We start from the raw sequence: 17,867 nt of genomic DNA, 5'->3' as shown, positions 1-17,867 counted from the left end.
GTCCTGCAAATCTCTCTCTTACCAATCTAATGTTGAAATGTGCTCCTCATTTGCAAACTTCTTCATCTTTAATTTATTCAGGGATTTTTTTCATGGCTTCCATCTTTTCTTCCTTAATCAAGTCCTGGGACTATATAATAAAAATAATATACTGTATATTTACACACATATACACAATCTCATATACTGCCCCTTTTCCCACATTCTCTATAGCTTGGGTACAATATAGTAGCAAAGAAACTTACTGAAGCCACTCATCCTCAGTAAAGATTGTACTTTATTTTATTTTTTATTTAATGTGTAAAGTGCAGTTTGGTTTGACCTTTATACCTACACTTTATTGACATTAATTTTCTCCATGTTTATGGTGATATTTCTGATCGATTCTGCTAATATTAAATGCCAAAACCAAATGTGGAATGAATATTATGAATTCCAAATAATGTGTCCTTTAGGAATTTATGTGATTTTAGTTTGTAGTATGGTGGATGAAGCTATTTACATGTGATAGTGCCCCTGAAGTTGGTTGCAAGTGGTCTTCGCACCATTTTGAGACGGTAAATAAATTCAGGCACAGAAAGTGATTTAGTTTGAATTTATTATTTCTGCCGGAGTTATGCTTACAGCCTAACACAATATGCTTGCTTTAATGGGTGCAGTTTAACAGCAGAGGGATTTGTAGGCTGTACAAAGAGATTATTTGATTGGCTAAAAATAAGTCACAAAGCAGCAGTGTTCCAATGAACTTGTATGAAAGGCACCACTGAAAGGAATGCACTGGGATGGAGTTTGAAAGGACATTTGCCTGCCTGGGAATTTTTATCCTTGCACACACTCATATACTGCCCCTTTTCCTACACTTTTATAGCTTGGTTACAGTGTAGTAGCAAAGAAACTCAGTAAAGATTTTACTGTATTTTAATTAAATAATTACTCAAATTAATTTTAAGAAAAACAGCTTTCTGACATTTTTTATTCCCCCTCTATGTCTATAATGCAGTTTCGATTGATCTTTATAGCTACATTTTCTTGACATTAGTTTTCCCCAAGTTTATAGTGATATTTCTGATTGATTCTGCTAGGAATGGATATTATGAATTACAAAGAATGTTTTAATAAATGAATTATTGGACTATTTTTAACCTCCATTTTACTCCTTTTTTATCTATTTATATATTTATAGACTGAGTTAATAAACTATGAACACAAATGGTATACATTTGTATAAATCAATTCACAAATTTCTGAAGCTAGCAGATGTCCAATGGGAAATCTCCTGAGATCTCCTAGCACATTTTATTAGTCACTGAGTTAAAGAAAGTTCATTTACTAGTAAAGTGTTTCAAATAAATACAGCATCACCTACTGACAAGCTGATTAATTACTTTAGATTTCCTGGAATAATAAAGTTAAATAATGAAAGGTATACAAAGATCAGTAATACAGTAGATAAGTAAAGTAATGAGTTATTTTTCTGCCAATTTTCAGACATTGCTATTCTTTTAATGGATTAAAGTGTTAAAGCTGTCTAATGGATTAAAAGCAATAGACAAAACAAAATGATACCAACATTGTAAGCATTTTGTGTTTAATAATATGTAACACTCATGGTGTTCATATTTCTTCCAAAGTGTCAAACTTTTTTCAAAAAACTTTTTTTTTCTGTTTATATTTTAATTTCTTTACTAGGAGAACTACTTTGGAGAAGATGACATGTACACTGATTTTGAAGAAGCAGTTTCAAGCCCTGTGCTATCACTTTCCACCTCATCTAGTTCTGGATGGACTGCGGTAGGGGTTGAGGACAGTGACAAGAAGGATAATGAGCATGGAGGCAAGCAGATCCATCCTCTCTCACTTCGCCCATGGGATATCACTGTGCTCATTAATTTATATAAAGTGCATGGCCGACTCCCAGTGGTAAGTCAAATTTAAAAGGTATTAAATTGAGTGAAAGAAACTGGTTCACAGTAGATGATTGCATTTTGTTTGACAACTGAGAACATGTGGATAGTATTTTCATTGGATGTCTGGCTTAGTAAAGCTTATTGCACATTTTGTATGTGAGATTTAATTTTAATAAGCAGACTTAACTTTATATTTCTATTTTGGTTGTTTTATTGTTGGCTGTAATTCTCCTTTTTTAGGTTTTATGTTGTAACTTTTCAGAGCCCAGCTTTCAGACTTCGTCTTTGTCATTGTTAAAAGTGTTAAGTGACAATTCTTGCTTATTAACACAGAAGCGTTTTGAACTTAAAAAAGGAAAACACAAGATGTGGCTGCTAACTTGAATGCAACTTCACATTAGTTACACAAAACTCAGAAGCATATTTTAGATTTATGTGGTAGTGCCAGTGAATTGATTGTGTCACTTTTTAATGTAAGGTAATCACTGTGCTGTCATTAAGTTTGAAAAGTGAGTTTGCAAGTGTATTATGTGTTGTTTTCTGTTTTTCCTCCTTTCTTTAAAAGCAGGCTTTTCTGTAAACTGAAAAATTATAGAGGATACATTTGGAAAAAGTTCCATTTCTTAATGTGATACTGAAAGATATAATTCATAACATTACAACTGAATGACTTACTGTAAGCTGAAAAGTTTGAGAAGTCTTAGTCAGTCTTTACTTTTCAGCCCAGAATCAACTTTTGTGTAAAGTATTCAATTTCCTCCAGTTTCAGTAACGATGCTGTATACTTTATTTAACCAACTTTTGTCACTTCAGAATAGAGTAGAGTAGATAGCTTTAGTGGTAGGGATAATATTTTGTGTCTTGTTGACATTACAATAAAGAGGCTAAACACATTTATGTTTGGAAGAATTGGGGGATGAGTGGTATTTTTTTTTTCTCCATCCTGTTTTTGTATATTTTTTTTGTTTGTTCTTTTGACCTTATCATTATGCTTATCTGTAGAGAGCTGACATATGATATTAAATAAATATTAAATAAACTTGTATGGGTTTCTCCTTTTTTCTTTTTTTGTTTCTTATTCATTATTATTCTTACATAATTGGTTTTCCTTTTCTTGTAACTACCTCTTTGACATTTTTTAAAGTTATTCTTTGTATGAAAATCTACTATAGAAATAAATGTTGTTATTGGTATATGCTATTTCCAGCAGCACTTCCGTGTGTAGTGGAAGAACTCCCCATACACTACACTACCTGATCTGTGTGCTTGCCCGATCCTCGTGCGCAGGCTTATTGAAAGCGTAACATGCCGTAAAGTGTTCACGGATGCGTTAAACAGATTGGGCAGCACCGTAAAATGTGCGATGTTGTAGCCCTTCAATACGCATGCGAGGATGAATCGGGACAGCAAAGGTTACCAGGTAGTGACACACACCGCATGCACTAAATGGGAAAAAAAAAAAAATCCACTTTACGGCACAGCCTGATCTGAACTGTGCATGCCGATTCACAACTTGATGTTACAGTATATTCATTTTAGTTCTACATTAGTTTACCATAATGAAAATATTCATCCTGCAAAATAAACGAAGCAGCTTTTGTGGCGTAATATTGACGTTCAAGGTTCGATCGCCGTAAGGGGAAGCATAGGTGTGCACACCTGATGAGCCCCAATTAGGGCGAAACACATGTGGTGTATCCTTTGTATTATTTGGCAGGTACTGTCTGTGTACGTGTGTGTGTGTGTGTGTGTGTATTATATAAAATACAAGTATGTAGTGTTTTTATTTTCCAATCGTGTAATAAATTATATAAAGTCCCCTTTCCGTTTTGATCTGTTCTAGCAATTTCCTTCCATGGACAAGTTGTGTTTGTTTAAAAATATCTTTAGATTTCAATTATTATTAATAAAATTTCCATTTGTCTTAAGGCATCAGGTTTACAAAACCTAATGTATCCAACCATTTTTATAGAAATAATCATTTTAACACTGTGTTGCATGGCATTGTGCGGACCGTCCCCCTTAGTGATAACTGTGACAGTCCACTTGTTAAAATTATTTCATTCATTCTCAGCTGTGCAATCAGGTCAGATGCTGAAGGAATCAAGAGTATAAAGCAACGGTTCAAATCCTCATTTATTCCAACAGCTATTAATCTTACAAAGAAGTTCAATTTTACATCCGTAGACTTAAACTAAGTGAGTGAGTAGTTATCACTTGAATCAATCTGTTTGATGTTTTTTTTTTACAGTAAGTTGCTTGCTGCTATAGTTCATATTTGTAATACGTTTGTTGTTAGTGATGCGTATTTAATGTTGTTTCAAGGTGTCTCTGTAAAACCCCCAAGAAACCAAACTTGCCTATTAAGACAATAAAAGTGAACTGAATTTAACAGCTGTAAAATTAAATATTCTCCAGTAACTGAGCAGAATTTAAACAGCATGAAGTAGTTCAGTTTATGATTAACACCATGTGGATAGAGGGCAGTGACATTCTTTCTTACAAGTTTAATCAACATAACACACAGTTGTTTGTGTGCAGACTCATCTCATGTAAATGGTTTTATTCTCCCATATTGATACAGAGCCAGTTCATTTTTATAACTTAAAAAAAAGTAAATATAATATACTTTTACATACATTTTTTATTGAATAAATAAATGGTATGTTTAAAAAGAACAAAAGTGAAATATCTGTGAACGTTTGTCAAAAACAAAATTATACACACACAGTATACCATTTCTAATATAAAATATTCATAGCATTCGTAGTCTGAGTCCCGATCTGATTGTATGGGTGGTTTACCTACCAGGTAATGCATATGGTTGGTCTGCCAGTCGGCAAACATCCGCCACAGGTCCTCACAGTTGCGAGAAGCAGATCATAAATTTTATGTAGTTTACTGTCAAATAATGCAAAGAGTACGTGACACGTGTTTCACACTTACCAGATGTGTTACCTGATAGGTTGATCAGATCGGGACGCACACCACACTTCTCTGATGGCTTTGGACATCATACATTTTAAAATTGCCTGTTTTCTGTCATAGAATGTTTTCTACCAAACAAGGTTAAAGAAATCCATTTCAAAATTATGAATAAATAGTACCAAACTAACAAATTAATTCATATGTATGACACTAAAATATACCCAAAATGTAGTTTATGTACAAATGAATAGAATTCACCTCTCACATTTCTTTTACTTCTGCTTGTATTCCAAAATGTTTTATAAAGATTTATTTCTGTTACTGTCTTGAATAACAAACCAATATCTAACTGTTTAATTCTTGTTCTTTTTCTGTATACAATTTTAAAGACTAAATGTTTGAAAATGTAGTAACTGTGGTTTCCTTGCTTCATAAATTTCCACATACATAAGTGTAAATTTCAGAATGTTAGACCCTCTGTTACATCTTTCTGTATGGGCATTAATATGCTAGAAAAAGCTTTTAAAAACGGAAAACACACTAAAATAATTGAAACGTTTGAGATTCTGATCTGCTTCATTAACAATTTGTAATGCTATTATCTACATCTTGCTTTCTTGTAATAGCTGTTGCTACTCTTGTATGTTATTTAGCCTTCATCATTATATATTTGCAAACTTTATTATGGAAAAACTATTGTATTGATGTAATCTGATATCAACATAATAAAAAAATACTGATGGCTTTGGAGGACACACTTTACACCCGTCGAGTGTCAAACGTGCACTCCTAATTCTATTCCTAATTCGACACCTATATTTCATTGTTTTGTTTAATTATTAGCATGTCATTCACTCTTTAAGATAAAATATGTGAACAAATGTTAAAAGAAACACACCACCAAATGCTAATAAAGTGTTATGAAATAAATTAAATACCTCCATTAACCCAAATACGGAAATGCTGCGACTTTCACATTTAAACCACGAGATTACGAATGTCCTATTGCAACTAAAAATGAAAATTCTTACTGCCTTTTTCATCAATATGATGTACTTAAAAAAAAGCTATACGTATTCATTATAATGTTCACAGACATACATCGCATTTCATTTTGCTCCCTCTTCATTCGATTGGAGTTAAAATTTTCAGGCGACAAATATTCTTCCAAGATGTTATAAAATTCAAAAGTTGCCATCTTTTCCAGTAAGAAGCCCACTTACAGACAGAGACAAACAGCAACACAAAAATGACTCACAAGTACAATTCAGACCTGACGAGTGACATGTGTTGTAAAACATTAGACATGTGCAGTACAAATCGGGCAGCGTCGTGAAATAAATTTTAATTAAGCAGAGAGCACATGTACGAGACAACTCAGATGGGGACTCATGTCGCAAAGTAAAAAAACGCAGATCAGACAGATGGTAAAGCTCTGCGCATGCGAGTGCGGCTTGGGTGGTCTTTGTGTGCATGTGCCCGCAAATCAGGCAGGCATCGCAGATCGGGTAGTGACAAGGCCTTAGCAGATCCTGTTGCAGCACCCCCGGCAATACCCACGGATCCCAACAGGGTTGCACCAAACTCCAACTCCCATGGAGCCCTGCAGGAGTCTGAGGCACCACTGCAACCCAGGGGGGCTGCCACCTAGTGTTCCAGGGAGGTAATGTTCTGGACACACTTGCACCTCTGGTTTTTCCAGCGTGGCGGCATGCCGGTCGTGCAAGGCCCCGGCTGCACACTACAATGTACTACAACAGAATGAAAAAAGAAAAAAAAAAAAAAGGTTAGAGATTGCTGCTGAAGTCTATACTAGTTAACCCTTTGTACAGTGCTGACTCCATCATTGAGCACTCTGTTGGCTGTCACAAAAACGGGCCAGCATAACAATGCTGGAAGGTTTGCCACTCAGTTGCTAAATATGATATGCCCAACAATTTTACATATGCCAGTCTCATGTAAGCTTGATACAAGTCAAGTCAATTCACTGGATATAATCAAACAGGTCAAGCTGTAGTTTAGGAGACTTGAGTGAATATAATTAATTTGTTTATTTTGAACAATTTGCATTTGTACTATAGATTTTCCACAGTTTCATAAGTGCATTGCAAAGTGCATTGAAAGATGATGTAATCTCAGGGATTTATATGAGCTACATAATTAGCTCTCATTTTTAAATAATTTATTTGTATGTCTTTGCATGTGTTTAAATTACCAAATATAATTCAGTAATTCCCCATCATATATATTGCCTTGCACTTGGAGAAAACTAAGCTTTTACAGTATTTTAGCATTAGTTTATAAACTATACGACTGGATTGTCATCCCTAGACTAAATGTCTACTTAACAGGGTAATGATTGTTAGTTTATATTTCAAAATACAGTACAAGAGTGTTCCAACCTTCACACATACAGGTGCTGGTCATAAAATTAGAATATCATGACAAAGTTGATTTATTTCAGTAATTCCATTCAAAAAGTGAAACGTGTATATTTGATTCATTCATTACACACAGACTGATGTATTTCAAATGTTTATTTCTTTTAATTTTGATGATTATAACTGACAACTAATGAAAGTCCCAAATTCAGTATCTCAGAAAATTAGAATATCAATTAAGACCAATGCAAAAAAAGGATTTTTAGAAATGTTGGCCAACTGAAAGGTATGAACATGAAAAGTATGGATTACTGCAGCAATGCGTTATGGCATGGAGTCAATCAGTCTGTGGCACTGCTCAGGTGTTATGAGAGCCCATGTTGCGCTGATAGTGGCCTTCAGCTCTTCTGAATTGTTGGGTCTGGCGTATTTCTATGGGGTTAAGGTCAGGCAAGTTTGCTGGCCAATGAAGAACAGGGATACCATGGTCCTTAAACCAGGTGATGGTAGCTTTGGCACAGTGTGCAGGTGCCAGGTCCTGTTGGAAAATGAAATCTGCATCTCCATAAAGTTCGTCAGCAGCAGGAAGCATGAAGTGCTCTAAAACTTCCTGGTAGACTGCTGCGTTGACCTTGGACCTCAGAAAAAACAATGGACCAACACCAGCAGATGACATGGCACCCCAAACCATCACTGACTGTGGAAACTTTACAATGGACCTCAAGCAACGTGGATGCTGTGTCTCTCCTCTCTTCCTCCAGACTCTGGTTTCCAAAGGAAATGCAAAATTTACTTTCATCGGAGAACATAACTTTGGACCACTCAGCAGCAGTCCAGTCCTTTTTGTCTTTAGCCCAGGCAAGACGCTTCTGACGCTGTCTCTTGTTCAAGAGTTGCTTGACACAAGGAATGCAACAGCTGAAACCCATGTCTTGCATACGTCTGTGCGTGGTGGTTCTTGAAGCACTGACTCCAGCTGCACTCCACTCTTTGTGAATCTCCCCCACAGTTTTGAATGGGTTTTGTTTCACAATCCTCTCCAGGGTGCGGTTATCCCTATTGCTTGTACACTTTTTCTACCACATCTTGTCCTTTCCTTCGCCTCTCTATTAATGTGCTTGGACACAGAGCTCTGTGAACAGCCAGCCTCTTTAGCAATGACCTTTTGTGTCTTGCCCTCCTTGTGCAAGGTGTCAATGGTCGTCTTTTGGACAACTGTCAAGTCAGCAGTCTTCCCCATGATTGTGTAGCCTACAGAACTAGACTGAGAGACCATTTAAAGGCTTTTGCAGGTGTAATTAGCTGATTAGAGTGCGGCATCAGGTGTCTTCAATATTGAACCTTTTCACAATATTCTAATTTTCCGAGATACTGAATTTGGGACTTTCATTAGTTATCAGTTATAATCATCAAAATTAAAAGAAATAAACATATGAAATACATCAGTCTGTGTGTAATGAATGAATCTAATATACAAGTTTCACTTTTTCAATGGAATCACTGAAATAAATCAACTTTGTAATGATATTCTAATTTTATGACCAGCACCTGTATTGTAGTGATTCAGCTAAACTAGAGCTCTACAGCTTTCACCTTTTAAGGTACAACGCAAACAATCCTTATTCAGTACTACCCTTGATTAGTCCTGTTATCATTTAAAGAAGTAGAAGGCTGCGTTTGGTTCTGCTCAACCTGGGTTGCCTATTCTACAATCATCTCTAGTTAGCAAAAGTATATAGAAACATTGAGGTATGATTATAAAAGATGTAACATAAAACAACATTGTTTCAGATGCCTGCCTTAGGAACGAGCAACACCATAATCATATTTCAACTATAGATTTTACTGTGAACCTTTGGTAGTATTTAGTTGGTATAACACTTGTTTTTCATAGACATTATTTTCTCATCTTCCTTTTATTTAAAAAACAAAAATATGATAATTGACTATTTGATGAAGTAACTAAAAAAATGCTACAAATAATTTAATTACTACAACCTTCAAATCAGTTAACTGAGTTCAAAACTATACCTAAATGTTACAGTATGCATACATTTTCTAATTTGTTCAAATATTGATAAACAAATCGCAAGCGAGATGAAATTAAGACTTGGTCTCGTCCGATGCGAGAGATGGACGTCTGAAGTGGAGCTCCGCTAGCAGTGGTGCTATTTTTCATATTATTTGCTTATTATTCTGAGATATCCTGTATTTATTCAACCCGAGAGGGACCGCTACAGTATATGTAAACACATATAAACATGGCCAACAAGAAGGGGGGCCGAAGAATCAAGACTAAAGCTACATCCAAGCTGCGATCAGCAAGCCCTAGTTCGAGATACGGCCTCTCAGAGACAGACCTGGATCAGATGGGCGAAAGTACAGACTCCTCGGGACCACGGTCCGCTACATCGTCGCCGGCTGAGAGAGAAAAGGGGAGCGAAGGTGCGATCGTGAGTGCAGATGTGGATAGCTCGCCGATTGGAGAGGATTACCTGAAACTGGAAAGGCGGGAGGTCCGCGGCTTCAGTTACGCAATTACGCTGGACTGGAGCAGCGGGACACCGCTTCAGCAGAGTCTGCTGCTTCATCTACGGTACAAGAAGGCACATTTGAGCTATCTGAACTGAAAGTGCTGCTCGCTGAGCTCACGCAAGATATAAAGAAAAGCGAGAAGGCTAATGAGAAAGCAACGGCAAAGGCACTTGAGAGACTGAAACAGGAATTAAAACAGGAGATGAAACAGGCCAATGAATGTCTCGACAGGAAATCCAACAGGCAAATGAAAGGCTGCGACAGGAATTCCAACAGGCAAATGAAAGGCTGCGCCAAGAGGTACAACTTGAACTCGACAGGTGCTGGGTAAAATTGAAGAGCGCGATTGAGAAAAACTCAGCTAAACTGAGCACGCTTGCTGATCGATTGGAGCATCTTAGTGAGACATTCACGAATCGGATCGAAATAGCCGAACATCTAGCTGCCAGTGCCGAGGAAATAGCAGTAAATGTCAGTTCGGAATGTAAAAAACTCGGAGAAAAACTTGGAGACAGACTGGCTGCTTTAGAAGATGGGAATAGAAGGTATAATGTCAGAATTGAAGGCTTGCCGGAGAATCGAAAGTTTAAACCCGTGAAATTCAAGAACTGAACTTTTTCTAAAATAATCGGGGCACTTTAAAGCAGAATCTGAGATAGCAGCGCATATCACAGACGCGATCAAACACCGTCAGACCCCGACCAAGATCTTTTATAGTTCGTTTTGAACGATTATCATTTAAGTTAGAGGTGATGGAACTCCTCAGGAAAAAAAAGGAAGATATTATATATGAAGATTGCCACATTCGCGTCTTCCCTGACTTCTCCAGCAACAGCTATCAAACGCGCCGCTTCTATAATATTAAACAGCTGCTACGGCAAGCCAATGTCAAATACGCCTCCTGTATCCGCAAAATATGTATATGTGTATGTATGTGTATATATATATATATATATATATATATATATATATATATATATATATATATTAAGTGCAAAATTCTTTTCTTTTTTTTTTTTTTCCTCTTTTAAAGACTATATTGGTAACAGATATCTCTATCTTTTAACCTTAAAGCGCCACTGCATGGGGGCTTGATGTGCTTTGGACGTGCTCTGTCTCTGGGTATGTCAGAGGACTGGGACTGCATGAAGTGGGTTTTAGCCTCACCTGGGGAGGCAAAAGGGAGGGTGGGGGTTAAGGGGGAAAGAGAAAGAGAGCAGGCTTGATCTATATCTAATCTATCATCTCAATCTTTATAATTATAACTATCAACGTAATAATAAGCTGCATGGCAACAACTCTTGGGGGAATAGGAAATTAAGACCTAAACTATTTCACTTCCAGTTAAGACTATAATATGACACCAAAAACTCAGAATCAGTGTCTCCATGATGGGACAGTTAACTTCGTAAGCTGGAATGTTAAAGGCCTGAATCACGAATTAAAGAGAAAGAAAGTACTTTCTCACCTAACAGGTCTAAATGCTAAAATAGTATTTTTACAGGAAACCCACTTACTAAGTAAGGATCAGTTCCGCTGCAAAAGACTGGACTGGCCAAATGTTCCATTCTAGTTTTACAAAGAAAACTAGAGGGGTGGGAATTCTCATACATAGAACAGTACCATTTGTAGCATCAGATGTAGTATTGGATCCTGAAGGGAGATATGTGATGGTCATGGGAGACTTATCTAACTGTAAAATGATTTTGATAAATGTTTATGCACCTAATGTTGATGATAAGGAATTTATACAAAATTTATTTGCATCCATTCCCAATCTGAACACTCATAAACTTATAATGGCTGGGGACTTTAATTGTGTTCTAAATCCACTTTTAGATAAGACTTCCTCCACAGGGGAACGCAACTAACACCGCAAAGATAATTACAAAGTTTATAACTGATCACAACTTATCAGATCCCTGGAGGTTTTAAACCCAAATTCAAGAACATATTCTTTCTACTCACCAGTACATCATTGCTACTCAAGGATTGATTACTTCTTTATAGATAATAACTTCTTGCCTAAGATTAAATCTTGTAAATACGATGCTATTGTTATTTCAGACCATGCTCCAATGATCTTGGAGCTGAAATTACTAAGCCCCATACACTCACCCCAGATGGCGCCTCAATCCGCTTCTATTAGCTGACGAGAATTGTACTGAATTTATATCCAAACAAATTGAATTCTTTCTAGAGACAAATACATCCCCTGAGATCTCTGCAGGAATACTCTGGGAAACTCTTAAGGCCTTCTTAAGAGGACAGATTATCTCATATCTTTCCCACAGAAATAAATCCGCGAAGAAAGTAGCAGAGATAAAAAGCGAAATTACTAAAATAGATGAAGAACATGCCAGACTACCAAGCGAGACTCTACATAAGAGGAGGCAGGCTCTACATTCAGAATTAAACCTCTTGACAACTAAAGAAACCGAACAACTAATTTACAAATCCAGACATCATTATTATGAACATGGAGAGAAAGCTAATAAGCTTTTAGCAACAAATTCACAAGCAAGATGTGCGCAACGCAATCTCGTAATTACTAACACTAACGGAGATAAAATCATCGAACACAAAAATATAATGTACACTTTTAGAGACTACTATAAATCCCTATATACTACTGAGTTTAAAGAAGACAATATACAATCTAATGCATTTCTGGATAAATTACAGATACCACAAATTGACGCTATTAGTGTGGAGGAGCTCGATAAACCTCTGTCATTATCAGAATTACTGGATGCTATAAAGTCACTCCAAGGTGGAAAAGCAGCAGGCCCTGATGGCTACCCTGCAGAGTTTTACAAGAAATTCTCCGCTCAGCTAGCTCCCTCCTATTAGCAACATTTACAGAAGCCAGAGATAACCAATCTCTTCCACAAACCTTTCGCCAAGCACTAATCACTGTCTTTCCAAAACAAAATAAGGACTTATTACAATGTGCATCATACAGACCAATTTCACTTCTGAATAACGACGTTAAAATACTCTCTAAAATCATAGCTAGAAGGATGGAGAAAGTGCTCCCTCAGTAATATCACAAGACCAAACTGGATTTATTAGGGGCCGACACTTATCTTCAAATCTTCGACGCCTGTTTAATGTAATATACTCACCAACTAAATCAAACACCCCAGAAATATTATTATCATTGGATGCAGAAAAGCATTCGACATGATTGAATGGAAATACCTTTTACTATTTTGGAGAAGTTTGGGTTTGGCCCGAACATTTGTGCATGGATTAAATTACTGTATACTAACCCAGAAGCTTCAGTTTGCATCAATAACATTTGCTCAGACTACTTTAAACTAGAACGTGGCACAAGACAAGGATGCCCTTTGTCACCACTGCTGTTTGCAATTGCCATTGAACCACTGGCAATACATTGTCGAAATACTGATCAGATAAAGGGGATTAGCAGAGAAGGACTGGAACAGAAAATCTCATTATATGCAGATGACATGGTACTGTATATATCGGACCCAGAAAATTCTGTGCCTGCAGTCTTAGCAGCACTCACAGAATTTCAAAAGCTCTCTGGTCTCAGAATTAATCTGAATAAAAGTGTACTCTTTCCGTGAATTCGCAAGCATATAATATTAGATTAGACACCCTTCCTTTTATCATTGCAGAACAGTTTAAATACCTCGGGTAAACATCACAAGTAAACATAAAGCTCTTTATCAACAAAATTTGTCGCCTGTATGGAAAAAATTAAACAAGACTTGCATAGATGGTCAACCCTTCATCTCACACTAGCTGGAAGAATTAACACTGTTAAGATGAATATTCTTCCTAAGCTCCTTTTTATTTCAAAACATACCAATATACATTAATAAATCGTTCTTTAAGCAATTAGATTCAACAATAACCTCATTTATTTGGAATTCTAAACATCCACGCATCAAAAGAGCGACCCTACAAAGACAAAAGGCAGAAGGTGGCATGGCTCAACCTAACTTCCAGTTTTATTACTGGGGGCAAATATACAGTCGATAAGAACCTGGACACAAATAGAAGAACATACACAGGCATGGACCGCAATAGAAGTAAAATCCTGCAGTACTTCTTTGTATTCCTTGCTTTGTGCTCCAATAAACACACGCTATCGGCAATACACTAATAACCCAATTGTGCTCCACTCACTTAGAATCTGGAACCAATGTAGAAAGCATTTTAAGACGGAGAAGCTTCTTTCTGTGGCACCCTGCAAAAGAACCACCTCTTTCAACCCTCACAAACATATGCAGTTTTAATATCTGGAAAAATTTGGAATTAACTTGCTTAGAGATCTTTATATAGACAACGCCTTTGCATCCTATGAACAATTACATTCCAAATTTAACATTCCAGCTACAAATTTCTTTCACTATCTTCAAATCAGGAACTTTGTTAAACAGAACCTTCCAGATTTTCCTCATCTTGCACCCTCATCCACGCTGGAAAAATTATTGCTCAATTTCAAGGAGTTAGACTCCATCTCTACAATATATAAAATCCTTTTACAATCCCTTCCTTTCAAAGATCCAAGAGGACACTGGGAAAATGACCTCTCAATTAATATATCAGAAAAGGAGTGGAAAGTAGCAATGCAGAGAATTCACTCAAGCTCCATATGCAAAGCATACAATTATACAACTCAAAATTATATATCGAGCACATCTGTCTCGACTAAAACTCTCCAAAATGTTTCCAGGGCATGATCCAACCTGCGAACGTTGCAACCAAGCCCCAGCCTCACTAGGTCACATGTTCTGGGCCTGCTCCAAATTAACATTATTCTGGACAAAAATTTTAATTACCTCTCAGACAGTCTTGGACTCACAATCCCTCCTAACCCATTAACAGCTGTGTTTGGGGTTCTTCCAGAGGGTCTTAAAGTGGAGAAAGACAAACAAATTGTGATTGCATTCACTACACTGTTGGCACGCAGACTTATTCTGATAAACTGGAAGAACCCAAACTCTCCTCTTTTAAGTCAGTGGGAAACTGATGTGTTATATTATTTAAAATTGGAAAAATCAAATACTCAGTTAGAGGATCTGTGCAGACTTTTTTCAAAACATGGCAGGATCTAATCAGTAATATTTTGAAATGATTTTATAAAGCACAGAGAATTTGTTGATTTAGGTATTTTTAAAAGCCTTAAATTTTACACCGTTTGGCTTGCTCTCTCTCTCAAGGGTGGGGATCGATCTGCTCTTAGCATGATTCTTTTTTTTTGTAAAACTTGATTGCTATGTATTGATTGTAATAAAATTAATAAAAAAAAAAAAAAAAAAAAAAAAAGAAATTAAGACTTGAGTCTGACTCGAGTCACCCCCCTCTTCCTTCAAAATACATTTAAGCATCATCTTATCTAGAATGGCAGGCCTACAGAAGTATAACTTTCAAATAAATGTCGACCATATGGATAGATGTGAATAGATACAATAGGATTTGAAATGGAATAAAAGTGTCCTGGCTTCTTGTATCATTTCGATTCCTTTTGGAATGGGTGTATTCTTGGTTTCACAGTCTCATATTTATTTTCTGAATGCCTTATTTCAGTTTTAACCAACCTGATTTCATAACTTTTCAGATATTATTTTCATAACTTGTCATATGTTACACTTCTGTCTATCACTAAAAACTGTAGGGACTGGGTTTTTAAAAACTGTTTCAATTTATCCATGGAAATCAATTGGTCAGCATTGTGTGCGTGAATGGTGTCTTCAATGGACCACACCCCATCCGGATTACTCCTAATTGTGTTGGTTTGATCATTTTGGGATTGATCAGCTCTGAGAGAGTGAATGTGTGCGTGTGTGTGTGTATGTGTGTGTGTGTGTGTGTTAAGGAGCTCAAGGTAGAGGACATTGTGTTGTCCCATGCACTGTATGGAGGGGTGTTTTAAGCAATTTGCATTCACTGCAGTATGTTTGAAACACCACACAGTAGTTGTATTTTTGTCACTTCTGTTTACTGAGCATTAAGTAAGTTAACAGTGAAGCAGTTGGCACTGGGCATTTATAAGTTTGATCTTCCTACAATATAAGGTTCGTAAATGCAAAAAATATGATTCTCAAGAATTACTGTTACCAGCCACAGGACAAGACACAGGCCTATTTTTAAAAACCTTTTACTAATTCACGCTGACCTATTGTTAAACAAATGTACATTTAGGAGTTTCACAACTGTCCATTTGTCATGTGCCTATGGTAGTCCACATTTATAAAACTGCACACCATATAATTCTGTCTGTGAAACCTGCCTTGCCTGTTAATAAACTGGCGTCTTGTGTAGGGATCTTTCCTGCCTTGTGTCCAGGGTGACTTCCCTTTTGTTTTTGTGTATTTTTTTGTCCCCTTACCTGTTTCAATTACATTTAGCATAAGGTTGCATGGGGAAATGCCTGTCTTGGCAGTACTGAATTAAAAGTTAATTACACAGTGTTGTTGGGCATGCTCAGCCCTACATGCTAACACCTTCTCTCACACCTTGCTGTATTGATTGAAATGTCCACAGAGCTTACAAGTAAAATTTTTTTTAACAAGTATTAATAAAAACACTGAACAGAAGGTGGGAGCCTGTGAACCATTAAATTTGTACATTGCATGTTAGTGTGCAAGTGAGTGGAAAACCTAATTAGACATGCAAAGACAATAGCTGCACTTAAGATTCAAACCCAGAAGCACTTAACATCTCAATTTCTATAAAGACTGCTGTGTAAGTAATTTGTAGCAATGTAAGAAACAATAAGGAAATAGTGTTTTTATTGAACTTTGTACTGCATCCATATGGTCTATTATTCTACAACTAATGCCAATATTTATTCAGGAAGGAAAAAAGAATATCATTGTTTGCATAAGAACCACTTGTGATGTTTTAACTGCTTAGTTAATCCATTCATTACTACAAATGGTATCAAAAACAGTTTTTTGCAGTAACTACAAGTGGTGTTCTTTCTTCCTGACAGTACATGTTCTTCGAAAAAGGATAACATTATACAGTAACTTTTTATGAAATACAAAGTGTGAACTTTTATAATATCAGCAGAGTCACATTAAAATCATTGCCATGTTTATGGTAAGTCATGATGCTGAAGACTTTGATGTATAAAATATTTTATTAAGAGGATGTAATACTTTTCTGTACATTTTCATAGAGTATTTACTTGCAGCCTTACTACCATCTATATAGTGTACTGTATTTTCATTGTTTTATTCCTGTAATGTGTCCTTGAATTTGTTGAAAGACACATTCAAACAACACTTTTTTTTTTTTTTCAAACTGTTTTTACTTTTTACTTCCAGCAGTTACTTTTCACATGTTACAGTACAAGGTTCAGTTCAAAACCTCAGTGCTGTTATGAACATGCTTCTTATCTGTGAGAGGATTTTCTGAAGTGATTTTTAACAATATTTTAGCTAAAATATGTGTTTGGGTTGTTATGAACATTTGATTGGATATCTGACATATAGATTATGTGGCACAACTAAACTGACTTTTTTTTTTCTTTCATGAATGTTCTCAAATTGTTTGCTCTTTGTTCAGCCAGGAACTTTGTTACCTCCATTCTACTTAAAAACAAGAAATTAAAAATGTTTCCTCAGCCATTACAAACAGATGGTATATAACTGTTAAAATCTCATTTTGTGTGGATTATTCTTTTAATCAAAAATCAGAGTCACCAAATAACACCAAAGTCCTGAATCCTGAAATCGTAGCTCCTTCTTAAGTAGCATGTTGAAACATGTTTATATTTATCCACAGATTTAATTAGTGATTGTGTGTCTGTCTCCATCTTATATAATCAAATAAGATGATTTAACAAGTGTCCATGGCAACAATATAGAATATATCATTTACAATAACTGAGCTATGGAAAACAAAATGCTGGCTCAAAAATGGCACAAATAACAAACAAAAACCTCATTGCACATAAAAATTAAGTGTAAAATTGAATTTCACATGTTTAGAAACACCAAAGTCATAACCATTGGTAAATTTATGCTGTACACAGCCGTCCAACTTACATAGCAAACGTCCCACAGTACAGAATATTTTCATCTGATGTAATGTCTGGCAGTGAGCAGATATTTGGTAAATATTGTTTGGT

At 36.1% G+C, this 17,867-nt stretch overlaps 1 protein-coding gene across 9 annotated transcripts in view; it reads left to right on the top strand.

Moving 5' to 3' along the window:
• The window catches only part of kiaa1109 (KIAA1109 ortholog), a 388,609-nt gene that overhangs the window by 152,755 nt on the left and 217,987 nt on the right, over positions 1 to 17,867 (top strand). For all 9 annotated transcript variants that reach the window (XM_039751238.1, XM_039751239.1, XM_039751244.1 and 6 more), the window contains exon 21: positions 1,690 to 1,920. In XM_039751238.1, coding sequence (XP_039607172.1) covers positions 1,690 to 1,920 — 231 coding nt within the window. The remainder of the gene's footprint in view (positions 1 to 1,689; positions 1,921 to 17,867) is intronic.

This window comes from Polypterus senegalus, chromosome 4 (genome assembly GCF_016835505.1).
Source record: "Polypterus senegalus isolate Bchr_013 chromosome 4, ASM1683550v1, whole genome shotgun sequence".
Classification (NCBI taxonomy): domain Eukaryota; kingdom Metazoa; phylum Chordata; class Cladistia; order Polypteriformes; family Polypteridae; genus Polypterus; species Polypterus senegalus.
Note: the sequence above shows the minus strand (reverse complement) of the source record. Positions and strands in the feature narration are given on the sequence as shown.